Genomic DNA, 27,778 nt, shown 5'->3' on the forward strand with positions numbered 1-27,778 from the left:
GCTAATCAAACTTTGGGCACGATTCAATTAGAAAAATTAGCATTCACTACCAGGGCTATGCAATACAGCGCAGTGGTAAGTTGGAGAATGCCCGTTCTCCAGGACTAAGCAGGGTGTTTTGTTGGGAGAACTGGTATTCTCTGACTTACAGTAAGTGCCCGGCAAAACACTGTTTCCAACGTGCTAAGGGCAGAAATAAGCACATCATTGGGTGTCACAGGGTGATGTATTCAATAGCCCCGGAAGCTTATTCCCAGCGCTATTCAACTGTCTTTGAACTGAATCATGCCAATAGTATTCTTTAATGACCTGGTTATAATTATTTTATAGCCTAAGGCAGTGATCACATTTGCAAAGCTGAATGCCAGCAGCTCTGCAAATGTTATTGCTCTAAATGCAAATGCAGTAGCAGGAAGCATGAAACACCACCTTGCTGCATTTGCAAACCCAGCCCTGTGACCGGTATTGCAGCCTGGGTTCAACATTGTGACCGATGGTTGTGATGTTCCCCCGCAAATGGCCAGCTGAGTAAGCCTCAGCTTACACAGGATAGCCATCGCAAAGGGCCTTATGAGATCAAGGGAGCTGCATTTATAGACACAAATCTTGACCTTGCCCTTCCAAATCTTGGCTTCGCCCCCTCCTGCAAAGCCAGGCCCTCATGTGAAGTCACACCCCCACTCGAGCCATTGGTGCGCAGAATGACTCGAGGTTCCACACCAGGTGTCATTTAGGTCAGATACGCCTCTGCTAGCAACGCTGGCCGTTCCCACCCCACCCCCTGAATAGCTGTGCCTGTCAAATCAGGCAGATGCTTATGGAGGGCTGCCTGCGATCATACAGGAACATTCTGCACACGCACAAAATGGGGCCTGCGTCTGCGCAGTTTCATGATAATTGGGAACCTGTGCAGGAGATTGCATAAGGGATCACTACTGAATGAAGGCCTAAATTGTGAGATATGCACAAGTAAAATAATTGTCTTGTGTAACAAATATACTATATGAATCTGTTTATTGTAAGGTACTGGATCAGCGTTTGTTCATAGAAAGCATGTAAGGTTGAGGATTATTGATGATTCTGTTGGGTACAGGAGAGATGTCAATATCTTCAGGTTCCATGTTGCATTTCAGGTCAAACACTTGCAAAATGGATGTGAGGAATAGAAAAATCTCCATGCGTGCCAGACCCTCTCCTAAGCAGATTCGCTTACCTGTCAGAGCAACAAAAAAAAAATGGGAATGTGAGGAGTAATAAAAAAATTCAACAGAGGGCATTTATATTTAACTCTTAGGAAAATACTGCAACTTCAGTATTGTTCTATACATATTATATATTAAACACTGTACTGAATATCACCTATAGAGAAGGGTATGAAGGCTTCATTTTTCTTTAGATTGCCCTGATCATCTAAGAAATGTCCTGGATCAAATTTCTGTGGATTCTTGAAATATTTTTCATCTTTCAGGACGGAGGTTAACATGGAGAATACTGTTGTACCCTAGAAAACAGTAACACAGCTTTGTCAGGAAGATCACTACTGAAACATTCCCTGTTTAACAAAGTATTTACATAACTTTATATTGAATTGTATACTAGATGGAAAAGTTCCAGTATTACATACCATGAAGATAGTGGAGTAGAATAGGGTAACAGAGGCCTTCAGAGAAATGCTATAACAGAGGAACAAAGGCTTTCAGAGACATGCTGTAGGGTATTAGGGGGTATGTAGTCATTATGTTGACTTTGAAATGTCAACATTCAGAAAAGCAACAGCATAATATCGACATGATCTGAATGTCAACATTCAGAATGTCAACAAAAGGGTGGCCAATCCCAGGGTCAGGATTGGCGAGATCCCCAGGATTTAGGCCTAAAATTGTCCAGGATTCAATCCAGGAATTGGAGTTTCCAATCCCGGGGATATAGGGATTAGAAAGCCCCCTGTTCTTTCAATCCCAGGCAGCATTGTGCTTCCTCAGGAGGCTCAGACACTGCCCAGCTCCCTCCTTCCTGCTCCCACTGTTCCTTGCTGTGCGCACTGCGCAGCATGACGTGAAGTCAGAGGTCTCACTGCATAGTCTGACACCATCTGACCGCGCTGCACGGACCAAACCTCACCGCCCATCGCCTGCAGCATGTGAACCTGTCCCACTCCCAAAGGATGGTGAGTAGTTATGTGGGATAAACGGGTCTGGGAAGGGGCGGGGCAGAGGCACTGAAGACTGTAATTTTTTTGTTTAAAGATTTTATTAGGTTTTCACAAAAAAAAAAATCAATGTAAGAATTTCAAAGATACATACATCTAATAAACATCAGTAGATTACATATATCCACCAACAGTCATAATAACAAGGCACAAAAGTATACATATTCAGTAGAACAAACCTTGCAGAAAATATATAGAGTACAACATATAAACCGGACACTTCCTAATTAGAAGACATTGATTTGAACAAGGATAAAACAAAAGGAAGGGGGGAGGAGAGGTAGGAGAAGGGAAAGTAGTTAAGGATTCTAAGTACATAGTATATGAGTATATGAGAAGGCATTAGTAATCCGTCTAATAATGGAATCAGAGGAAACTGTCAAGTATCAAATCATGAAACATTAGCTACAAAATTTGCTACGCTCCTGTAGAGATAAATCATATAAACCTAACATGGTATTGATAAAGGTGCTGAAGTTTAGTCATTAATTGTTATTACGCTCCATTGATGAGTGCATGTCTATATAAGAGCAATATCGGTACTTATAGTGAAAGTATCACAGTAAAAAGGGTCCAAGTCATGAAAAAGTGTAACATTTAAAGTCAAAATGATATATTTTAGAGACATTATCACTGACAGAGTATGTGATTAATGTAGAGGATGTAAACAGTGGCAAAAGGTATTCAACACACAGATTTAACCAGATTATATCAAATGCATTATTTGAACTTAATGTTGTGCGTCAAGGGTTTCAATATACTTGCCCCATTTAGATAATATTTCTCAATAGATAGAGATGCAGTCATCAGTAGAGAATGTTTGTCAAACATTAATAATTGTAGTAATTTGCTATTCACTTCACATATAGATGGGGCAGTTTTAACAGTCCAACGACTCAAGATAAGTTTTTTTGCTACTGTTAAGATAATTGTAAGAAGAGGAATAATAGTAGATTTGTTAGCTGCAAGCTTCCAGTTTTTGAAGTTTATATATAGACAGGCTAGAGGGTCAGGAGATAGGTTAACAGAAATCAATTCATTTATGAATCTTAACACTTTTCTCCTACACTTATAACACTCTCCTGATTCATCTTGAATCATATATTTGCATTGAGCTGGGGCTATATATATATATATATATATATTCTATAAATCGTCTTGAAGAGGACCTCTTGCATATATGCTGATTAAAGAACTTTCATAGTAGGGGAGAAGTGATTTAATAAAATCTTGAATCTATGATGTCCGGTACGTCTACATTGCATGCTAGTGTTAGGGAATGCAGTTAGGGAATGTAGAGTGGAGTCTACTGATGTATTAAGGAGAATGCCATATAAATGGTGAGTTTTGTAGGGTTGTGTGTATAAGACTATGGAAAGGGAAGTGAGAGGGTCTGGGTTATGAGGGGATACTATAAATGAAATTAGAGAAGAGATATATGGGGTCATTCCGAGTTGATCGTAGATGTGCTAAATTTAGCACAGCTACTATCAGGCACTCAAACATGCGGGGGGACGCCCAGCACAGGGCTAGTCCGCCCCGCATGTCAGTGACGCCCCCCCACCCACCCCCCGCAGAAGTGCAAAAGCGATGCTTTTGCATTTCAGGAAAAAATTATTGAAAATTTACAATTGCGCTTACACTGAAAAAATATACACATAGCCTGAATTCACTCTGATTACAACCCTCCTAGTAGGTAGATCTTCTTTTTTATTCACCAAAATCACAACAGACAATTGGCAATACTCCAGATGTATTAATGGAAATATAGTGAAATTCCCTGAAAGTGTATTTGCTGCTAATATACTGATTAATCAGCGCAGATTACATAAGAAATGTATTTGTTTGCATTTGAGGAGTAACTCTTTGCCAGCACAGCTCCTGCGGCTGGCTGGGAGAACATCTTTGCTGCCTGGGTCACAGCGGCTGCGTGTGATGTCACACAGCCGCTGCGACCCACACCCCCCAATGGTCCAGCCCCGACTGTGTTGGCCGGACCGCGTCCCATAATGGTGGCTTAATGCCGCTGTCCAGCCCCCTCCCGCACAACGACCGCCTCTGTCTGTCAACCAAGCAGAGGCGATCGCTAGGCAATGACGGCTGTCCATCTAGCATGCGCCGGCGCATGCGCAGTACTGACCCGATCGCATTGCTGCAATAAACTGCAGCGTGCGATTGGGTCAGAATGACCCCACACAGAGACAGACCGGTAGGTACCTAAAAAACAAAATGATATTTCAAACGTTGGTATTTGTTTTTTAATACTTTGAATGGGAATATGGAGCCTCCTGGGTCAAACAACTTCGTGGCTATATCCAGTCCTTTACAGCGCCACCCTACAAAAGCGGAGCTTTGAAGTGAGGGGTTAATTCAGGTTGCCCCAAATAGTAAGAAAAGGTAATATTCTGAAGTCCCTACCAAGCTTTTTCTTTATTTGGATCCAAGCATCATAAGTACGCCTGAGAGGAGTATGTAATAAAGCACTCAAAGAATAAGGTTCAAATATAGATTTGTCTAAAGTTAGATCTGTGTAAGTCAATTTGTCTAGAAGCCAGACTGTAATATAACGGAAATGAATCATTCAGAAGTACATCTGAAAATCAGGAATACTGAGACCCCCCTTAAATTAAGATCAAGTAAGTTTCGATAGAGACATTCTTGGCTTTTTCCCATTCCATAAGAATGATGACATACTGTAAGATTATTAATAGAACAAATATCTGATTTAGGTAGGGAGCAGGGTAACATTTGTAAATCATAAGAAAAATGTAGGGAATACCCCACTTTTTAGAACCGCTGCTACTTCCGAGAAGTGAGAGTGGTAGTTTGGTCCAACATTCCAGTTGATTCATAATTTTAGCTATTAAGGGGGTAAAATGAGTCTTATAGATTTTATGTGGGTCACGGGTGATTAGAATGCATAGATACTTGGTGTGAGAATGCTGGATAATGAATTGAGATATTGTATGGTGTGCCAAAATCGTGGGGTATAAAGATGTGATAGGAAGAATTTCTGACTTGCTAACATTAATTTTGTATCCAGAAATGGGACTGAACAAATCTATAATATCCATAATAACCGCTATAGACGAGAGGAAATTTGTGAAGAAAAGTAGCATGCCGTCTGCAAAGAGGGCACGTTTGAGTTCCAAGTTTGCTATCGATATACCCGTGTATTCTAGAGAGGATCGAAGGGCTAAAGTAAGGGGTTCAATTGCGATAGCAAAGAGGAGTGGGGAGAGGGGACAACCATTTCTTGTCCCTCTTTTGATCAGGAAGGTAGAGGAAAGAAAACCATTACAAGCAATTTGAGATGTAGGGTCAGTGTATATAGTTTGCTTGAATGATATATAAGACTGGGGAATACCAAATTTGACCATCGTGGAAAAGAGATGGGACTAAAGCACAAATGCCTTTTCAACATTGTAAGAATTACATTAGGAGATTCTGAGCAATTCTCTGAGTAAAGGACTTGGGTGGCAGCTAAAATCTTACGTACATTACGAACCAAGTGTCTGCCAGTTATAAAGCCTGTCTGGTCCTGATGGATTATAGGAGGAAGGATAGGGTTAAGGTATTTAGCTAAAATTTTTGTCAATAACTTGTAATCACAGTTTAGCAATTAAATTGGCTTATATGATCCAAGCTTTGAAACAACCCTTCCAGGCTTAGGAAGAACTTTGATGGTTGCAGAATTGAAGTGTGGGGGAAGGTGTTTGTTTAATAGAATAAAATTAAATACCGATACTAATAAGGGGGCAATACGATCTGGGACCATTTGATAAAAATCTCCAGAGAATCCATCAGGACCAGAAGCCTTAGCTGCTTTTTAATGACTTGAGAGCTTTTAAAACTTTGTCTAATGTGATCTGTTCTGTGAGGGAAGAGGTAAACTCTTCAGGTAGTTGAGAGTATGATAGCCTGTCCCACAAATCTTGCAATTTTTGTGTATTGAGAAGTGGAGAGGAAGGAGTGGGAGTAATAGCTGAAGTCAGAGGGGATTAATATATATGTTAGTGTAAAATTCACTCATTACTTGTGATATTTGTGCGTTAGAGGTTAATGAACCATCAACATGTCTAAAGGACTAACAGACATGGGAGGCCTAGTACTATTTAAGATATTGGAAAGTAATTAGCTGGACTTATTACCTAACTTATAAAAATGGTAGTTGGATGTGAATTGCAGCTTATCTGTCATATTCTGAAGGAGGTTGTCTAAAATAGACTTGGCTTTTAAATACAAAGCTCTATTAGTAGAGGTAGGGTGTTGTATATAAGTGGAATATGCCTCAGTTAAAGACTCTTGAAGAGTGATATATGAACATTTATTTATTTATTTATTAACAGTTTCTTATATAGCGCAGCATATTCCGTTGCGCTTTACAATTAGAACAACAGTAATAGAACAAAACTGGGTAAAAACAGACAGACAGAGGTAGGAAGGCCCTGCTCACAAGCTTACAATCTATAGGGAAATAGGCATAGATACACAAGGATTGATGCTACCTATTGCATAATGGTCCACCAGATTGCTAGGTTCTTAATGGGTTGTATGATGATACCCCACAAAGTTATCCAAGTGTCAGGAGGGTGTGAGACTAAAGAAAGTCAAGATATGTGATGTTATGAATACTCTACAGAGGATGTAATTAGATAGGGAAGCACTGAAGGTTATGTGGGTGGGTCTGGAATTTGATAGGCTTGTCTGAAGAGGTGGGTTTTCAGGGAACATTTAAAGGTTTGGAGACTAGAGGTGAGTCTTACTGTGCGTGGGAGGGCATTCCACAGAGTGGGTGAAGCCCGGATAAAGTCCTGTAATTTTGAGTGTGAACAAGTAATGCGTGTGGATGAGAGACGTAGGTCTTGTGCAGAGCGGAGAGGTCGGGTAGGGAGATATTTTGAGATGACTGAAGAGATGTATGTTGGTGCAGTTTGGTTAATAGCCTTGTATGTGAGTAAAAGTATTTTATATTTAATACGGTAGAATACCGGTAACCAATGGAGGGACTGACAGAGCGGATCTGCAGACGATGAATGTCTGGCAAGGAAGATTAGCCTCGCAGCTGCATTCAAAATGGATTGTAGTGAACATGAGTTTTGTTTACAATATTTTGTCTCAAAGGACAGAATAGCGCCTCTGAATACTGGCTTCGCTGTTAACCAATGAAGAGGGGGGTTTGAGGCTAAGGGTCTTCATTATGAAAGTGATAATTATTAAAGGCTGTTTCCAAATATGTGTAAAATTTGGATGAATGATGAATGAACAAGGTGGGCAGGAAACCTCCAAGATTTCTAAGGTGACACTTTTTTAGTTGACTGTAGGGTGACACTGATTAGGGAATGGTCAGAAAGTAGAATAGGTTCAATATCAGTATTCTTTACATGAGAAAAAAGGGTTGTGGTTATGAAAATGTAATCAATGCGGGATAAGGTGTGGTGTGCCGCCGAAAGTATAGTCACATCGTGTTGGCTTCAAAGCTCTCCATACATCAACTAAATGTAGTGATTTCAATAAAAAAGGGATACCTATTTTGGGAACAAATCTGTAAACCCTATTAGTAACAGACCCGTCTAAGGTAGTATGAGAGAGTTCAGATTAAAATCTCTACACAAAATTAAATTGCTGGAAACATGAGTGAGCAAGAGTCTAAATATTCTTTAAAAAAAATGTTTTGAGAAATTGTTTGGTGCATATATGGAACATAGGGTGTAGGCAGTACAGGTTGAGTATCCCATATCCAAATATTCCAAAATAAGGAATATTCCGAAATACAGAATTTTTTGAATGAGACTGAGATAGTGAAACCTTTGTTTTCTGATGGCTTAATGCACAAAATTATTAAAAATATTGTATTAAATTACCTTTAGGATGTGTCTATAAAGTGTATAAGAACGAAGCATAAATTATTTGTGTGCATGTACACAAACTTTGTTTAATATACAAATTTATTAAAAATATTGGCTAAAATGACCGTCAGGCTGTGTGTAAAAGGTACATATAAAACATAAACGCATTCTGTGCTTAGACTTGGGTCCTATCACCATGATATCTCATTATGGTATGCAATTATTCCAAAATACAGAAAAATCCGATATCCAAAATACTTCTGGTCCCAAGCATTTTGGATATGGGATAATCAACCTGTATTATAGATGTATAGTGAAACCAGCAGATATCTACCTTAAGTACCAGCTTGTATGGATATAACTTCTATAGGTGGAGACTTGGATGTGAATATAGCTATACCCCTCAGCTATCCGTCTGGGGAAGGGTACAGAAAATCTGGGGAAGGGTACAGAAAAAATCTGCTGCTTTGAAGGTCCCAATGAGCAGAGTGGCCTCCTTCATCCATAAATGGAAGACGTTTGGAACCACCAGGACTCTTCCTAGAGCTGTCCGGCCATCTAAACTGAGCGATCTGGGGAGAAGGGCCCTAGTGAGGGGGATGACCAAGTACCCATTGGTCACTCTGTCAGAGCTACAGCATTCCCTGTGGAGAGAGGAGAATTTTCCAGAAGTACAACCATCTCTGCAGCAATCCACTAATCAGGCCTGTATGGTAGATTGGCGAGACGGAAGCCACTTCTCAGTAAAAAGCACATGGCAGCCCACCTGGAGTTTGCCAAAATGCACCTGAAGGACTCTTAGACCATGATAAACAAAATTCTCTGGTCTGATGAGACAAATATTGTACTCTTTAGTGTGAATGCCAGGCATCATGTTTGGAGGAAACCAGGCAGTGCTCATCACAAGGCCAATACCATCCCTACAGTGAAACAGGGTGGTGGCAGCATCATGCTGTGGGGATGTTTGTCAGCATCAGAAACTGGTAGAATAGTCAGGATAGAGGGAAAGATGAATGAAGCAATGTACAGAGATCCTGGGTGAAAACCTGATCCAGAGTGCTCTCGACCTCAGACTGGTGCAATCTTTCAGCAGGACAATGACCCTAAGCACACAGCTAAGATATCAAAGGAGTTGCTTCAGGACAACTCTGTGAATGTCCTTGAGTGGCCCAGCCAGAGCCCAGACTTCCATCCGATTGAACATCTCTGGAGAGATCTGAAAATGGCTGTACATTGAAGCTTTCCATCCAACCTGATGGAGCTTGAGAGATGCTGCAAAGAGGAATGGGGGGAACTGGCTAAAGATAGGTGTGCCAAGCATGCGGCATCTTATTAAAAAAGGCTTGAGGAGGGCAGCGTGGCCTGACCGGGAAAGGGAATAGCTGCACTTCCAGTGAGCTCCTGAACAGCTACCCTTTTTATACCCTCTTTTACCCACTTTCCCCTCTTAAAACACGCTCTGCCAGGCGTCCTCATCACCTACCACCACCGGCGATTCAGCGCGGGGTGAACTGCGACGCCGGGAGATGCTATTAAGGGTCTCTCCGGATTGCGGTCTTCCCTACCAGAAAATCCGGGGACTCGAGTATCCGCTCCGGCCCGCCGGCTGAGCTCCACGGCGGGAATCGCGGGAGAACGGAGCCGCGGACGCCAGCTCTGAATAGAGCCTAACAGACATACTGCCTGCCTTCTCTCCTGGCCTGATGACCTGCACAGACCACCTTGCTGGCACATCACATGAGGTGAGAGACAAGACAGGCTCTGCTGCACTCAGGCTGTGTATAGCTGCGGCTGCCATTTTCTCCCCAGCACATTACATTACAGCCTAGTCTGGGAACACTTTGCTGGACTGTTAGCTTTACTCATTCCTGCTGGATCCTCTCCCTAACCTCTTGTCTTGCTACCTACATTACTGGGGCTTATTTCTACATGTTGCTGGAAGTCATAAGCTATTCTTCAGTATATTATCTGGGTGCACCCCCTGCTGTTCCCCAATACTCCCGGTCTGTAGCTACATGTGAAGCCTGTCATCTTTCACATTAACCCCCCCCTGGATCCTGTGATTTGCATTACCATAGTTTTTGCATTACCCACAATTTGCCTCAGAAATTCTCTGTACTGGATGAAGACCTTGGCAGCGCTGCTGGTCAGGCTGTTACTGTGTTCTTCTGTATTATTCGTATATCTACATATGCTTCTAAAGCCCATCTCACAGGAATATCTACTCAGGTACTCTGCAATGTGATTTTATTTACGCAATGAGCTGATAGCCTCGCTCACCGGCCTCATCTTACTTACTCCAGTAGAGACATTTCCACTTGTCACTGTTACTGCCTATCAGGGTTTTTCTTTTTCTTTTCTTTTTTTTTCCTGAATATAATATTGTCCTGGTGGCTGCTTATATGGAAAAATATCTTACGCCTCCTGCCTCCGCACAACCTCTTCAACCACGCCAGGAAAAGAGAAGGGCAGACCCCAACATGTCTTCGGACTCTGCTATCGTTGCATTATCTCCTGCCGCCAAAAAATCGGTAGCCCCTCAGGACTCGTATGTTACATATAATGATGTGGTAGATGCTATTAAGGCGACCATGGGGCCGCTACTCTCACAAGCAGTTTCAGATATAACTTCTCAACTGCAACACCTTACCCACTGGCTTGCTGAAACGGAACATAGGGTCGGTACCCTGTTTCAAGACGTCTCGCATCTCACACAAGTGGTTCCCAAATTGGAAAAGGACACCTACTATCTTTGGAACAAGGTAGATGACCTTGAAAATCGGTCCAGGAGAAATAACATTTGACTATTGGGGCTCCCGGAAGCAGTTAAGGTCCCGGCTCTAGCTCATTTTGTTCGTAATACTCTTCCAACCCTCTTAGGAATCGCATCTGAATGTCGTGATCTCATCATTGAACGAGTTCACAGAGTGGGTCAACATTCCGCAGCTACGTCTACCCGCCCTCGAGTTGTCCTGTTTCGATGTCTTAATTACTTACATAAACAGTTGCTCTGGTCAGCGTCCTGCAACAAAAAATTTATTCCCTGGGAGTCATCGAAGTTATACCTTTTTCAAGATTTCTCAGTGGAATAATCTTGAGCCCGTAAGGCTTTTTCCCCAGTGTGCTCCCGCTTAGTGGCAGACCAACGTAAATTTGCCCTGATCTACCCAGCCAAACTGAGACTGTTTGATGGTTCTTCTTACAAGGATTTCAACACTCCCGCTGATGCAGAGGCTTTCTTGGCGGAAGAGAGTCGTTCTACGCCCCAAGGGGATATTGCAGATACTCCTCCGGTTACTCGCTGACCTCCTCTCAGTTCATGTGGACACTGCTTTGTTCTAATACATTGTTTTTCTTTGTTTCTTTTTTCCATTGAAAAATGCATCCCTTCGTTAAAAAGTCACTACGAATTGTTATGCAAGTATACCTTGTTTTCTAATATTACAGGTATACTACTGATAATATGTTTTCTGCCTGAGTTTGAGGCCTAGTTACTTATTTTTCACATTGATTCAGTTTTTAGAGGCTTATCTCACCCATTGTGTTTTGCTATTAGATTCATCAAACACTTGCCATGATTAGAATGGTACTGGTTTTGACGTTGCAGATTTATGTTTTTTCTCATTCTATGTCATCCCGTGTTTGTGTTTGTCTCTTCCCTTTTGTCTCCTCTCCCACCCCCCATTCCATATTTTGTTCATCTGACAGGTCAAGTGGGGATGTTCGTAACTGGTTCCTGCATTACTCACCTATCACTTAAATGTCTGTACGCTTAGGCACGTGGAATGTCGGAGGAATTAACTCCCCGGCTAAAAGACGCAAGATTCTTACCTATATTTCCAAACTGAAGGTAGATATCATATGTATCCAAGAAACACATTTGACTCACACTGAATCCCTGAAACTGCAAACACTAGGTTGGAGATTGTTACTTGCTGCACCTTATAACTCTAAATCCCGAGGCATAGCTATACTGGCCAAAAAATCCTTATCCGTTTCTATTTCTAATTCAATTATTGACCCGGAAGGGCGGTACCTGATTACTGATATTGTAATCAATAACTCCCCATATACCCTCTGCACGATCTATGCCCCAAATGTTTATAAAAGATCCTTCTTTAGCAATTTACTGACCAAATTATTACAACATAGCTCAAAATCCCTGATTTTATTGGGAGATTTTAATCTTATCTCCTCCCTGATTCTTGACAGATCCTCCACTTCAAAGACTCCCACCTCGCTCCCTAAATTGGGTATACCAGCGCTTTCCAAGCAACTCAGCTTGATTGATGTTTGGCGAGCTATGAACCCAATAAACAAAGAATTCACCTGCCTCTCTGCTGCTCACCAGACACTCTCCCGCATAGATTTTATTTTATTATCTTCCTCCTTATTCCCCAAAGTGCAGGATGTTGTTATTGAACCTTATCTGACCATGCGTTAGTATGGTTATCGCTTCAAACTACAGTAGACAAGGGCCCTTATAGATTATGGAAATTCCCTAATTATTTGTCCCAGTCCATTTTTTTCCGGCAAAAATTAGAATCCGCTTGGATGGACTTTAAACATGCTAATGCTGATTGTGAAACTTCGGACCCACTTTTGTTTTGGCAGACGGGCAAAGCGGTCCTCCGCGGTGTCATAATCTCCTACCTGGCGGCTGAGAATAGACGCTTAGCCGCCATGTATCTTGATTTACAGTCTAAATTGACGGAATCTTATCAGTCCTTTAAGTCGGACCCTACCCCTTCCAATAAGTCGGTGTACTGCACTGCAAAAATTCATTTTGATGAATATTTTAAAATCAAAAGTGATCGCTCCCTTTTTTCCACTAACTATAAATTTCATAAGTTTGGAAACAAGACGGGCCGTCTCCTTTCCAATCTCCTGAAAGGTTCACAACCACCTATGTTGGTCCACCCGCTATGTCGAGATGATGGTTCTGTGGCAAACTCGAGCGACCAGATTACTGATATTATGAAAACTTTCTATGAATCCATATACTCTGACCCTCAAGATATTGATCCCCCTTCCACTGATGAGGTTCCCCCCAGTTCTTGGACGTTTCCACCCCTTCCCCAATTTCCAGATGAATTCTCTCATCTACTAGAAGCCCCTGTCTCTATAGAAGATGTCACTAGGGTTATTCAGCAATCAAAACCATTGAAAGCCCCAGGCCCAGATGGTCTATCAGCGGAATTTTACAAAATTTTTTTACCTAGGATTGGGGAAAGCTTGGTTGCTTTCTACAATGGTATTATTTCTTCCAAATCGGTTCCACTCTACTTCAATTCAGCGATTATTAAGTTACTCCCCAAACAGGGCAAAGATTTATCTCTACCTGGTTCCTATAGACCTATTTCTTTATTAAACTGTGATTATAAAATATTTACAAAAATTCTGGCTGACAGATTGAAACTATATTTACCCAAAATTATTCATCCGGATCAGACCGGTTTCATATTAGGAAGACATTCAGTAGTTAATGTACGAAAAATTTTGGCAGCGATTCACCACACGAGCCCTTCTACCCCCCCTAGTCTGATAATTTCTTTTGACGCAGAAAAAGCGTTTGATTTAGTTAGTTGGAAATATCTTTTCACTGCTTTATGCCGGTTTGGTTTCCCCCCAGCTTTTATTTCTATATTACAAACACTATACCATTCCCCCTTCTCACAAATTTCCTGTAACGGTTCCATATCGTCTGCTTTCGCCATTTCACGTGGGACACGCCAAGGCTGGCCTCTATCCCCCCTTCTTTTTGCCATCGCCATGGAACCTCTGGCGATTGCTATACGGCTTTCTGCTACGATTGAAGGTATTACCATTCGTTCCAAAATACTCAAAGTTTCCCTATATGCAGACGATATGGTACTTTTTCTTTCCAACCCGGCATCCTCTCTTCCAGCTGTCCTAAACCTCATCTCCTCTTTTGGCTCTGTCTCCGGTTACAAAGTCAATTTAGACAAATCAGCGATTCTCCCCATTAGTGGCTCGCCCTCTTATTTTCAATCACTGCCCATTCTTCAAGCTTTCCACATTGCCCAGTCTTCTCTTAAATACTTAGGTATTCATATATCGACCTCACTGTCGGACATTTATGCCCTTAACTTTACCCCCATCATCGCCAAACTGAAATCATACCTAGGCAATTGGCTATCCCTGCCTATTTCCCTCTTAGGCAGAATAGCAGATATAAAAAGTGTACTGTTTCCCAAAATCTTCTATGTTATGCAAATGCTCCCGTTTAGACTCCTCGCTAATGATATCAAAAATTTAAATACCCTCTTTTCCCGGTTCCTATGGCAAGGGAAACGTCCAAGAATTGCGTTCGCTAAATTAAGATTGCCCCGTAAGGAGGGAGGTCTAGGTTTTCCAGATCTAGCCTTATATTCGGACGCAATATTTTTTCGATATGTCAGTGACTGGTTGCTCGAGACTAACTCTTACACAGATAATCAACTGGACTCTGCTCTATTTGCCCCTTACTCCCCCAATGCACTGTTACACTCCAGATTAGCGGATATTCCTCCATTTATTAAAGACAATCCTTTATTCATAGATACTTATCGGACCTGGATTAATATTAATAAAAAATGTCATGGTAACTCCAGCTATTCCCCGTATGTGGCATTATGGGGAAATCCGGCTTTTCCCCCTTCACTATCTAATGTGGGTTTTCTTCATTGGAAGGAAAAAGGTTTAGCCTCAATAGCGAAGGTATTTGACCCTGGTGGCTGTCTATATTCATTTGCGGATCTTCAGTCCCGTTACTCCATTCCTGCTCAGCATTTCTATATGTTTCTTCAAGCACGTCACTACATTCAATCCCTAGGTATCCCATCACCTACTGACAATAGAACGAACACGCTCCTTTCCTTGCTTAAGCTCATTTCCTCTGTGCCTTATAAAATCAGTCTACTATATACCTCCTTAGCCTCCTTGTCAGCCTCGGCTCACTGGGAACCCACCCTAAAGAAATGGTCTTTAGATGTGCCTAGTATCAAACTTTTACCAGACCTGATATCTTCATATGATAACACGCTTAGATTTCTACAATCTTCCTATCTGCAAGAAGTTCACATTAGGATGGTACACAGAGCATATATAACCCCTGCACAACGGAGGTATATGACACCCCTTGAATCCGGTGCATGCGTTACATGCAAAATGTCACATGCAACATTTATTCACTGTGTTTGGGAATGTGGCAAAATTAAACGGTTTTGGAATAAAGTGATTCAGTTTATAAATGCTATGGTTTCTACTCATGTACACCCTGAACCTTTGGCATGTCTCTGTGGGAATTTCAAAGCTTGGGACTTAGGTCCCGATAAGAAATTTAAACTCCGTTTATTGTCTTTAGTTATCACGATTGCCAAAAAGATTATTCTCATTCACTGGATTCATTCCTCCTCTCCCTCACTATCAGAGGTCAAACAAAAATTGTTGCAAATAATGTATTACGAGCGAAGGGCTACTATTCCTGCTATTGATATGGGCGTGGAGAAATTTTACCGTAAATGGGAATTTTTTATTAACACTTTGGAAATACAGACACAAAATCATATTCTTAAATTATTCGAAAATACTTCCTGGAACTTGCTTAGGAATCTCTCTGCCGATTCTTAAATATGTCTCAGCTATATAAGTATTTTAAATATTATATATGACAGGGTTATGAACCCCTGATTCCCGTTGACAGTTTCTCACCTCCCTTCCCCCCCCTCCCGCTCCCTTCCCTTCTTCCCCTGGATGTTGTTTGTAGTGTTTTGTTTTGTTTTGTTTTGTTTGTCTTTCCCCCCTCTTTTTTGGGTTTTATATATTCATACTGTACCGTACCATGAAGATTATTGTTAGACTCTCGTATTATTTTATGTTATGTCTGCCAATGAGCTGGTGGAGTTTATTTTTTTACATATCTCCCCCTAACCCTCCAGCTAATGTGGTAAGATTGTTTTTCTGTTGAGATTTTCATTGTCTATGCAAGCCACTAGCCTAATTGTACTTGTTCATGCCTATTCGGTACTGTAATTGATTTTCTCTATTCCTATTAGAAAACCAATAAAATATATTTACAAAAAAAAAAAGACTTGAGGCTGTAATTGCTGTCAAAGGTGCATCAACAAAGTATTGAGCAAAGGCTGTGAATACTTATGTACATGTAAATTCTTAGTTTTTTATTTTTAATAAATTTGCAAAAATCTCCCAACATTTTTTTTCAAGTTGTCATTATGGGGTATTATGTGTAGAGTTTTGAGGGGGAAATTAATTTATTCCATTTTGTAATAAGGCTGTAACATAACAAAATGTGGAAAAAATTAAGCGCTGTGAATACTTTCCAGATGCACTGTATAAGAAACTTGAATAATAATAGTAATAATAATAATAATAATAATATAACTTGCCTATAGGTTACTGACCTTTGGAATGTGATATCCTCTCAGGTTTATATCCTGGTTGGTTGAGTGTGGGACCCCTTGTGGTAAAAGATCTATAAATCTCTGGATTTCATGAATCACTGCATCTGTGTATGGCATTTTAAACCTATCCTCCATTGTTGGACAGCGACTCTGGCCAATCACCTTGTCAATTTCATCTTGGATCTTTTCTGTTGGAAGTTAAAACAATGAGTATGTGTTCACAATGACATTGTTCTGCAATCAAATTACATTTGTAAGTTAGAGGGGTAAAAGATCTATGAATTGTTTACACATTTGTCGACAATCTGTTCAATAATTTATGTTAAGATGTGTTTCAATCGCTGTTCTATAGTAGAGCCATGTATTGAGCAAGCAAAAACACTAATGTGTCACTTTATAATTTTTGTGGGGATAGCTGGGCGGAGGCACGTGTTGCTCCACTGATGTGGGTCTGCAGTTTTTCTTCAAACACCAATATAAAAGAGTGTTTGTGGAACTGAGATGTGTCTATGAATCATACAACAACAATGTATAAATAATTGTACATTTTCTGTAATAAAATATAAAAAAATATAACTTTAACATGGACACTTGGGGTCACAAATTGCTAAAAAATATTTTTCAGCAAGAAACTTAATCACATTTGTCAACTGCATCCACTAGTGCATGACTAAATATCAATATAATATTCTGCAATTATTTAGATCTTCATGATGTTAAATGGCCTAATTCAGATGCGGTTGTTCTTGTTAATGCTGCTGCTGTCTTTTGCTGTACGCAATTGAAAATTATATGCTAACATGGCCAGAAGCTAGCCTGAGCATAGGTACGCCCACAGCTGTCACATTATTTCTGTCTGACAGCTTTTAATTGCTGATACTTCGATACCATCATCGCAAAGTGGATCATGTCACAGAGTCGGAGTGCCTCTGTAGACACGCAGACTGACGAGCTGTCCAGAGATGCAGAAGACTCTCCAGTAGCAAGTAAGCACACAACTGCTAATTTTTGCATGCCCAGAAAATGCTGTCTGAAAGGCCATGACACACTTGCTTATATTCGACCACTTCCCGGTCCCACCCACAAACGCTGTTTACCTGGCACTCACTTTGCAACTAATTCCTCGGTGTGACCGCTATCACAGATCCCTCGCTGCACATGTGCACTGCAGATCAGACACTTGCATAGTAAGAAAACGTCAACTGATTTGTGTACAATGGCCCTCATTCCGAGTTGTTCCCTCAGTAATTTTCTTCGCATCGCAGCGATTTTCCGCTAACTGCACATGCGCAATGTCCGCAGTGCGACTGTGCCAAGTAAATTTTCTATGCAGTTAGGTATTTTACTCACGGCATTACAAGGTTTTTTCTTTGTTCTGGTGATGATAATGTGATTGACAGGAAGTGGGTGTTTCTGGGCGGAAACTGGCCATTTTATGGGAGTGTTTGTAGAAAAGCTACCGTTTCTGGGAAAAACGCGGGAGTGGCTGGAGAAACGGAGGAGTGTCTGGGCGAACGCTGGGTGTGTTTGTGACGTCAAACCAGGAACGACAAGCACTAAACTGATCGCACTGGCAGAGTAAGTCTCGAGCTACTCAGAAACTGCACAGAGTTGTCTTTTCGCAATATTGCAAATCTTTAGTTCGCAATTTTGATAAGCTAAGATTCACTCCCAGTAGGCGGCGGCTTAGCGTATGCAAAGCTGCTAAAAGCAGCTAGCGAACAACTCGGAATGACCACCCATAGCCGCTTTGCGACCGCATCTGAATTGGTCCAAAATTCCAAAGAGAAATACTTTTTTCCTCAGCAGATTATATACGGATATTACAGTCATGATAGGTTATATAAAATGTTCTATCTATCTATCTATCTATCTATCTATCTATCTATCTATCTGTCTGTCTGTCTGTCTGTCTGTCTGTCTGTCTGTCTGTCTGGGTTGGGTGTAGGTGACCGGTGGTCTTTCTGGCCCTGAGGACGAAGGGCATGGCCGAAACATGTCGGTTTGGCTTGAATAAACTGACACTGATTTACGAATTTACCGATGTCTGCTGAGTGCCGTCGTCTTTCTGGAAGTATATATATATATATATATATATATATACACAGTACTTAGACCGGCACTCCGATAAATAACATAATCAGCTGGTGCCTCACATATACCTCAGTATATATACATACAGTTGCTGTGGTGCGGCACTCGGCTTGGAAAGAATGATCAGTAGACTGGCGTATAAAACAACGTTTCAGTGCTCCATTTATTGCACTATCATCAGGTTAACCTGATGATAGTGAAATAAATGGAGCACTGAAACGTTTTTATATACGCCAGTCTACTGATCATTCTTTCCAAGCCGAGTGCCGCACCACAGCAACTGTATATATATATATATATATATAAGTTTGTTTGCACGCAGATATATTCTACAGCTGTCAAGGTGAAGCTGCCAAGTTTTACACAGTTATTTAGTATGGAAATATTAAGCTATTAAACCACATTGAGACAACGCAAACAAGCGGCAGAGCGACATACTGTATATTGAATACATAATTTTTTGGTTGTAAACAATTGTTTTACTGATGGAAGAAAACATTCCGACAACATGACATACCATCAATGCAACAAATCTTGTGACAATTGCATTTTCAAAAGTGAAAGTATAACTTTAAAATAAAATCTATAAGTTTGTCATAAAAAAGGATAATTGGTTGTGGCAATTCCTAGCATACCTCTAATAACCTCTCAGATACCATTTTAATTTGAACGCTTGCAATTTCCATTGAGATTAAGTTTTGCCATGTCGATTAATACATCCCAGGGACAAACACTAAGGCTGGGCACACGCTTGACAATATGCAGCTGATATATCATCAGACAAGGTGGATCGGACGATATATCGTTCACATAGTCCCGTGTGTATGCACTTTATCATTAACTATGCGCGCTCCTTGTCCAAGATATTGGGCAAGACTGCTTGCACCTGTATGTGGGTGGATGCCGTCATTGACGATATCAGTAATGATAGCATTAAGTGTGTATTCCCGATATTGTTTGCTTTGACGAAGTCACATCTTGTACGCATCATCAAGTGTGTACCCATCCTTAAAGTTGTTGGGTTTCAACTACAAGGGGACTGCTTCTCTTATGGTTAACTGTATGTAGAATGCTCTTGAGTGTTAACAGATATAAATCTTTTCGTATATTCTCCTTTCAAAACAATTTACAAGATTGTATATAAAGAAGTTCTGTAAATTCAAATTTTACTTTAAACTTTGTTTATAATTTAGTATAAGGTCTAACATACTAGAGTATTAGTACAAATATTAGCACTAAGTTTCTTTTTAAATTAAAGAAATTAATATATTTTTGGTTTTTGCTGTAACTTTGTTATAAAATAATTATTGTAAGCAGAAAAGTTTAAAATAATAAATCTAGTTCATTTTTAACGGCAAAAAAAAATTATTTCATTTTACTGAAATAAAACATTGTTTAAAGTTTTATTTTATTTCTCTAATCAGAGCATTTGCATATTTTGTAAATAGCATTTTTGGTCTATTTACCAATTAATTTGCTTACATACTGTATAAAAACTTCTACACATTACAAATCGGACCTGCTCAACACCAGGTGACACTGCTTATAAAGATTACTTGATCCCAATATCCACCAAATACTGTAGTATAAAAAAGACATGCTTGATTTTGACCATTTCTTTGGCATTGTCCAGTTTCAGCAGAGGAATAAGAGCAATCTGTTTGATAGTCTCTTAAAGAGTCCGGTATGTACAGTAATCCCGGTAGTCGGGATCACGGCAGTCAGGAGACTGATGCCGGAATCCCAGCCGCAAGCGCAGCTTCTCCCCTCTTGGGCTCACTGTGCTTGCCACAATTCGGGTCTGGTGGTGAGCTTAGCTCACCACTCTATTATCTTTATCGGGTCTCTGGTCAGGATTCTGACTGGCGGCATTTTGCTGGCTTTCAGGATTCCGGTGTTGGTCTCCTGACAGCCGGTAAAATAACTGCATCCCCTCTTAAAACCAGTCTTTCCCTCATTCATTATTCTGATTTTGCACACCTGAGTACTGCTCCAGATCATATGTGAGGAGCTTGCAATAATACAGCCACAAATAGACTCCAGGGAGCTAATTCTTTCAGCCAAAAGCTCAATTGCCAGCACAAAAATGATAGTTGTCAAACCCTGAAACTGAACCATTAACAAAAACCCTAGCTGATGGAGTGGTACACAGGGCTAAAACAGAGTCAAGCATTCTTCTTTCAAAGCCAAATTGCCTTAGGATAGCTTGCAATAACCCCATTGAAGTCTGTCAAATGCCTTTTTGGCATCTATTGACAGAAATAACAAAGGCTCTTTCAGGGATTTGCATTGTTCTATAACATTGATAACTCTGTGCATGTTATCCAGCACAAACCCCACCTGGTCGGGTTTAATCAAAGTAGGCAAAGAGGTGCACAGACAATTAGCAACTAATTTTGCAAATTATTTGATATCAGTAATAGGGCAATAGTTTTGAACAGAGCAATAGGGCAATAGTTTTGAACAGAGGTAGGAGCTTTACCAGGTTAAGGAATAGCCACGATCTGCAACTCCCTCGGAAACCATTTAGTCTCTGAAGCTTTATTATACACAGACATCAGCACCGGAGCTAGATCAGCTTTAAAAGGTCTTACAAAAATTAGAAAGATAGACATCTTGTCCTGGTGCTTTGTCCAGTGTCAAGGAGTCAATGTAGGTACCTCCACCTCTTCTAATAACCAGGAAGAGTTAAGGGACAAGCAAGTTTCAGAGAATAAAGAATGTAGAAATAGTTTAAGACGTTAGCAGTATTTTAGCCCGATTGCCAAAACATAACATTTCTGATTACGGTGAGTTAAGATGTGCCGAACCTCTTGAAGAGAATAAACATTTACTTTCTCCTGAAAATTTGGAAGCAATTTAAAAATTGTTTTTCTGGAAGGATTAGCTTTATGGGCTACCTCTAGCCTAGCCGGTTCAATTTCAGCCTGCCGTAATGTTGTTAATAGTCTCTCTTAAGTCGTGCCTGAGTAGCTGAGTCTCTCATAACAGCTTTTAGGGAGCACCAGAAACTAAACGTGGGTTCCTCAGGGTTATTAGTACAGATAATTCTGGATGGCTTGTGCTCTGCTCTGGCTGAGAGAGGATTTAGTTATCCAACCTCCACCGGTCAGGGGCAATCCTCCTAGCACCTATATCCCAAGTTAGAAAGAGAGAGGACAGGTCTGACCACGACAAAGGAAGTACATAAATGTTATTAATGTAGGACAAAGGTCACTTATCTGATAAAGCCAAATCAATCCTAGAGTAGGATCTATGGGGGTCATACCGAGTTGATCGCTCACTGAGTTTTTTTGCTGCATAGCGATGAGGTAAAAATAATGGCAAATCTGTGCATGCGTATGCACCGCAATGCACACGCGTGATGTACGGGTACAACGAGCATCGTGGTTTTGCACAGGCTCTGGCGACGCTTTCAGTCTCAGTGGCAGTCGCAAGAAGATTGACAGGAAGTGGGAGTTTCTGGGTGGCAACTGACCATTTTCTGGGAGTGTTTGGAAAAACGCAGGCGTGGCCGGGCATTTGCTGGGTGGGTATCTGATGCCATTACCGTGTCACTCGTCGCAGCAATCATCACACAGTATAAGTAACTTCAGGGCTGCTCTTGTTTTGCCCAAAATGTGTTTGCAGGTGCACTGCTGCACAGGTGTTTACACTCCTGCAAAGCAAAAATACACTCCCCCGTGGGCAGCGACTATGCGTTTGCACGGCTGCTAAAAACTGCTAGCAAGCAATCAACTTGGAATGAGGGCCAATGTACATGTGAATAAAATCCCTTTCTGTAGGGTGCTTAGATCTCCATACATCAAATGAATTGTATTCTGCAAGTAACTGATGAAAACCTTTAGCAAACTCTGGGGCTTATTGGATCAGGAAGTAGTTATGCAAGATCTGTCCATCACCAGATCCAAAACCATATTAAAGTCTCCAAGGAGCAGTACTGCTCCTCTGGCGTGTTTCTGAAGTGTCGAAAAAATTTTAGTACAGAAGGACAGTTACCTAGAATTTGGTGCATAGCAGGAGACTAGGGTGACATTGACATTCTTTAAATGCAAACTCAAATTTAGTACCTTCTATCTGGATTGGCATTTTGTAAAATGAGAATGGCACTGCTAAGAGATAAGAATGGCCACACCATCTTTTTTAGTATGATCATCAGCTATATAACTGTGGGGAAATCTAGTGTTACTAAAAAGTAGAGATGAGCGGGTTCGGTTTTACTCGGATGATTTACCTGACTCTCCTTATTGGCTCACGGACGTGTTTTGGTTAGCTTATAAGAAAAATTCAGAAAAAATGAACTTGCGATAATTCTGGCGTTAAGAACCGAGTAAATCCGAACCCACTGATCTCTACTTAAAAGTGGTAAATCCTAACATTTAAAGTGAGTTTCTTGGACAGCAACAGTGTGTGCTTTTCGCCTGTGAAAATAATTCAAAGATAGTCATCTCTTTTGCAGGGAATTTAGGTGGTCATTCCGAGTTGTTCGCTCGGTAATTTTCTTCGCATTGCAGCGATTTTGCGCTAATTGCGCATGCGCAATGTTCGCACTGCGACTACGCCAAGTAAATTTTACTCATGGCATGGTTTTTTCTTCGTTCTGGTGATCGTAATGTGATTGACAAGAAGTGGGTGTTTCTGGGCGGAAACTGGTCATTTTATGGAAAAAACGCGGGAGTGTCTGAAGAAACGGGGGAGTGTCTGGGCGAACGCTGGGTGTGTTTGTAACGTCAAACCAGGAACGAAACTGACTGAACTGATCTCAGTTGCCGAGTAAGTCTCGAGCTACTCAGAAACTGCTAAGAAGTGTCTATTCGCAATTCTGCTAATCTTTAGTTCACAATTTTACTATGCTAAGATTCACTCCCAGTAGGCGGCGGCTTAGCATGTGCAAAGCTGCTAAAAGCAGCTTGCGAGCGAACAACTCGGAATGAGGGCCTTAATCCCTTAGCATTTATGGATATAATATTCACCATAGCAAAATATTAAAAGTGTAATGTATTCCGACCAGCACTTGGAGAGTACATATATGTAATGCAAACCTGGTGATGGAGTGAGTATTCAAAAGATTGCAAGGAAAACAGGGAATAAAATTAAAAAGGGAAACTGAAATGGCCCCACAAGAGAGTTGTCAGAACACATGATGGCCAAGAGTAGTGTGGGGTAGTGGCAAACCTCCCATCGCCCATAATAGGAAAAGGTAAGGGCATTATGCTATTTTAATCAGATATCTGCCAACCCGTAATCCAACTAACAGAAATAGAGTATACCGTACATGCCTAGAGAATTTATAGAGGATTAGGATCACATGAAAGAGGTCTCATAAATGAAACTATGCAGGGTACCCCACAATTGGCATAGGTTAAACAACACTGACAGAAGAATAAATGCTGCTCACAATTAACTGAAACCAATAAGAGATCCACAAAAGTAGTACATACAAACAATCTAACATATACAGAGATCAAATGAACTTTTGGAAAAAGAGACTCTTTATTAAACAGAACACAGAGCAATACAACATTATTTCCAACAAATACAAAAATCATCCCAACCTGCAGGAAAGTATAAATGGTTATTCAGAAGATGGAGCAGTCATTCTGTACATATGGCCTTGACCCCACCATAGACCAGTCTGCTAGAGCCCACAGTCAGGAGAAAAGCCCACAAAAAACCCTGCAATGTTCTATTTAGAGAGGACATTCATACTCGCATCCAGAATAGCAATCGAGACAGTGGGGCCATTATGGGGGACTACCAGTCTAGTAGGAAAACCCCAATAAAGAATGTTCACATTCCGAAGAACATTGGTGATGTGTTGAAGGGAGTGCATATTTAACAATTTAGCCTGTGAAAGATTGTTGAACAAGTGAAGGGTTCTCAGAATCTCAGACAAATAAGTCAATGATCTGGCAGCATTTCATAACACTTCCTTGATGTTAAAAACTGAACCATTATCAATACATTTGTGAGGAGCACCCTCAGGGGCATTCCTGGTTTTAGGAAGCCTATGGATATGATCAATGAGCATGAGGAGATCTGAGGGCTTGGCTGAAGATAGAAGCGTCTTAAACAGGCTGACAGTGAAATCATATAGACTGCTGTTAGAGCAGTTCAGGACCCCTCCTCATTTTATGTTACTGAGGAGTTATCTGTCCTCCTCGCTAACCTTATCATTGAGGGTTGTAAACTCTGCTTGTAGAGACTCTTGGGATAATATTAAGTAATTGCAAGAACCTACTGACTTCTCCATTTTAGTGTCCAGATGGTCAGTACGCCCCCCAAGATCATCTATAGTTTGTTGGCACATCTGGATGGTGGCTGCAAGCTATTCCTTAAATTGAGACAGGAGACATTTAATGTTGACTACAGTAAGATCACCAATATCATCAATTAGCTCCAAGGTAGCATCCACCAGAGGTGGACCTGGGGCACCAACATTAGAGGAGGAGGCAGGGGAGTCCTTACGAGAACTAGATGCCCCAGCTGCTTTAAGTTTGGAGGCTTGTGGGGATGGCTTAAAAAGGCAACCTGAAAGACAGATTCAGACACTTTGTACCGCTTAGGAGGGCTAAGGCTCAACACACTAAAGTCAGTAAATTATGTGATATACAGTATCAAAAGTAGATGGCTTCACTGGACTTAGAACTGTTAGACCATCTCACAAGCATCTCACAGGAGATATTGGGCAGATCACTTCAACATACCTAAACTCATATTACAGAGCACTAGCACAAACAGAGCTATTGGCAGGGCAGCCATCAGGGGGGACTGTGAGGACTGGTGTCCCGGACCCTTACAGAAAGGGAGGCCCACATCTGGATCCTACCAATATCTGTAGCCATGCACCAGTCTGTGAATCAACAGCAGGCTGATGCAAAGGAAGGACTTCTTACAAAAAAACCTTCCCTGCACACCAGCGCTCTGTGAACCATTCCTGTAGGTCTGCTACACTCCACCTATATGTAACGTCACAATGTATAACATTACAGAGGGGTGGAGCACTGCGGCAGAATCATTTACCTGTCTATTTTGTCAGTCCCAGGCCTCACAATTTCTGATGGCAGCGTTGGCTATTGGAAGGTCAGAGGGCAACACAAATGAAGGGATGTTATCAGGAGCACATTTAAACCCTACACAAACTGCTGGTATTTGAGTAACTTTGAGCAATATCGTCTCTGAGTGAAATTACAGAGGAGTGGAAGAATTGGGAGTGCAATTGTAAGCAATTGTGCTGAAGAGCCACCAGATTGAGCTCCAAGTCCTATCCAGAATTCAATAAGAATTCAATATGTTATCAACAAAACAATGGCAGTAAGATATATAGCCCAAGTAAACTTATTAATTCATGGAACCTGTCACTTCAAGCAGAGGGGAGAAGAATGGGGCTCTAATCACTCATCTAGCAATGGTGTACACAGGAGAGGTAGATGGAGGCAGGAGAGCACCCTGAACAGCAGCCACTATCACTACCTATGAGATTCTGGAACAGGCTGCAGTGATGGGCAAGACTGCCACCAACACTGCCTAGGGAGCAGGGAACCCTACTGTCCCTCACACCCCTGCAGAGAGCATCAAATAGAATCCACTTGGTAGAGGTAAGTAGATGCCGCGCCACCTTCACTAATACTGGGAATCATGGGTAATGTGTCCACAGCATCCACTGATTGTAGCGCAGGAGCTCCAGCCATGTCAGAAAGGGAAACTGTAGTAGGTAGCAGGGAAGATCCCTTTTCCATATCCACTTGCGGCACCTCGAAACACAATCCTGGGAGGGTTATAAACTACTCAGCAGTTAGAGGCCACTTCAATATCCTCCGCCACAGGAGACAGACTGCCTGGTCCAGTGTAGAAACATAAGCCGAGTCAGGCAAGACTGCAGCTTCAAGGTGCGGGGTAGGCACCAATCGCAGAGCCCCCCATGACAGTCAGCGACTATCTCTAAACAGGGGTGTCACTCCCAACACTTCCAGTCGTTGGAATCACTATAAGACCCTGTTAACAGCACATAAAAGCACATCTGCTCTCTCCAGCTTCCAGGCCATGTGCACTCCAATAATACTTACTTCTAATGTCAGGATATTTTAGCAGGATGAGTAATGCATATCTCAGTGTGGTACTGGTGGATTCTGTCCCAGCAAAATATAAGTTAATTATGGTAACGAACAGATTTTCATGATTAAATTCCGTAGCAGCATTGTCTTTCTCCTGGGGATGGGAAGAAGAAAAGATAACATACATTTTATTACAATTGGATATTGCTTGCTATGGACAGCTGCTAAAATAAAATAGTTCCCCACTTTTGTAAAAGGTAAAGTTTTGGCTAACACAATTAGCTCTTGATTTATTATTTATTTATTTTTTTTTAATTGAAAAGAAGCCCATAGATTTATATTGGACAATAGCATCTATATATACCATTGTCTACAAGCTGTCTTCAAGCTGCAGAAATTTTAACTTTATACATGTAGAACAATCACTATGGTGATGTGCTTAATGGTATCTACTAAAGTGGTTGGATTAGTAAATAAGCGGATGCAAAACCATTTAGAAAACATGAAAAACCTGGAAGTTTTGCAAAACAAATGTTTAGTAAATTTCCCACATACTGTAGCTACAATAACACTTTTGCAAGAATTTGAGGTGTGTACCTAAAATTCTTACAAAAATGTTATTGTAGCTACAGTATGTGGAAAAACAACTCAACAGACAATGGGCAGCACAATGGAAGTACTCAGGAATCCCAGTCTAAAACAGTAAGAGCCAGTTCAATGAATCTTCATTTGCAAGTTCTTGTTGTTATTTTACCCAAAGTAAGTTTACAAAATCAACCTATCTGAAATGAGAAACAATACTTTTTACATCACTCATAAAGGAGGTTTCAACCAAAACATTCAAATTTCATACGGATGTTTCCACAACGTACCTGTCCCATCTTTATGAGAAAGCAGTCAATGAAATCTCTGGGACAGTTTTTATCTAATGTCCTTTCATGTAATTTCACCTTTCCTATCACATACTCTTTCAGCTTGTCAAAATTCTTGAGCACTTTGTGGTGAGAACCCGGGAAATGCATTAGGAGTTTTGGTGCCAAGCTAAAGATCTAAAAACGAAAAAACTAGAAATAAATTTCTAACAATGTGTGAAACACATTATTAATATTTTTCAAGGCACAATACTAAGGTGATCATCAGTATAAATTA

The 27,778-nt window shown here is 40.9% G+C and overlaps 1 protein-coding gene across 2 annotated transcripts in view; it reads right to left on the bottom strand.

Moving 5' to 3' along the window:
• Positions 1–997: 997 nt before the first annotated feature.
• Positions 998–27,778, bottom strand: part of LOC134949280 (cytochrome P450 2C23-like) — an 88,688-nt gene continuing 61,907 nt past the window's right edge. For both annotated transcript variants that reach the window (XM_063937776.1, XM_063937775.1), the window contains exons 5-9: positions 27,502–27,678; positions 26,642–26,783; positions 16,482–16,669; positions 1,360–1,501; positions 998–1,213 (exon numbers count right to left, since the gene is read on the bottom strand). In XM_063937776.1, coding sequence (XP_063793846.1) covers positions 1,032–1,213; positions 1,360–1,501; positions 16,482–16,669; positions 26,642–26,783; positions 27,502–27,678 — 831 coding nt within the window. In that variant the 3' untranslated portion in view covers positions 998–1,031. The remainder of the gene's footprint in view (positions 1,214–1,359; positions 1,502–16,481; positions 16,670–26,641; positions 26,784–27,501; positions 27,679–27,778) is intronic.

This window comes from Pseudophryne corroboree, chromosome 8 (assembly GCF_028390025.1).
Source record: "Pseudophryne corroboree isolate aPseCor3 chromosome 8, aPseCor3.hap2, whole genome shotgun sequence".
In the NCBI taxonomy this organism is placed as follows: Eukaryota; Metazoa; Chordata; class Amphibia; order Anura; family Myobatrachidae; genus Pseudophryne; species Pseudophryne corroboree.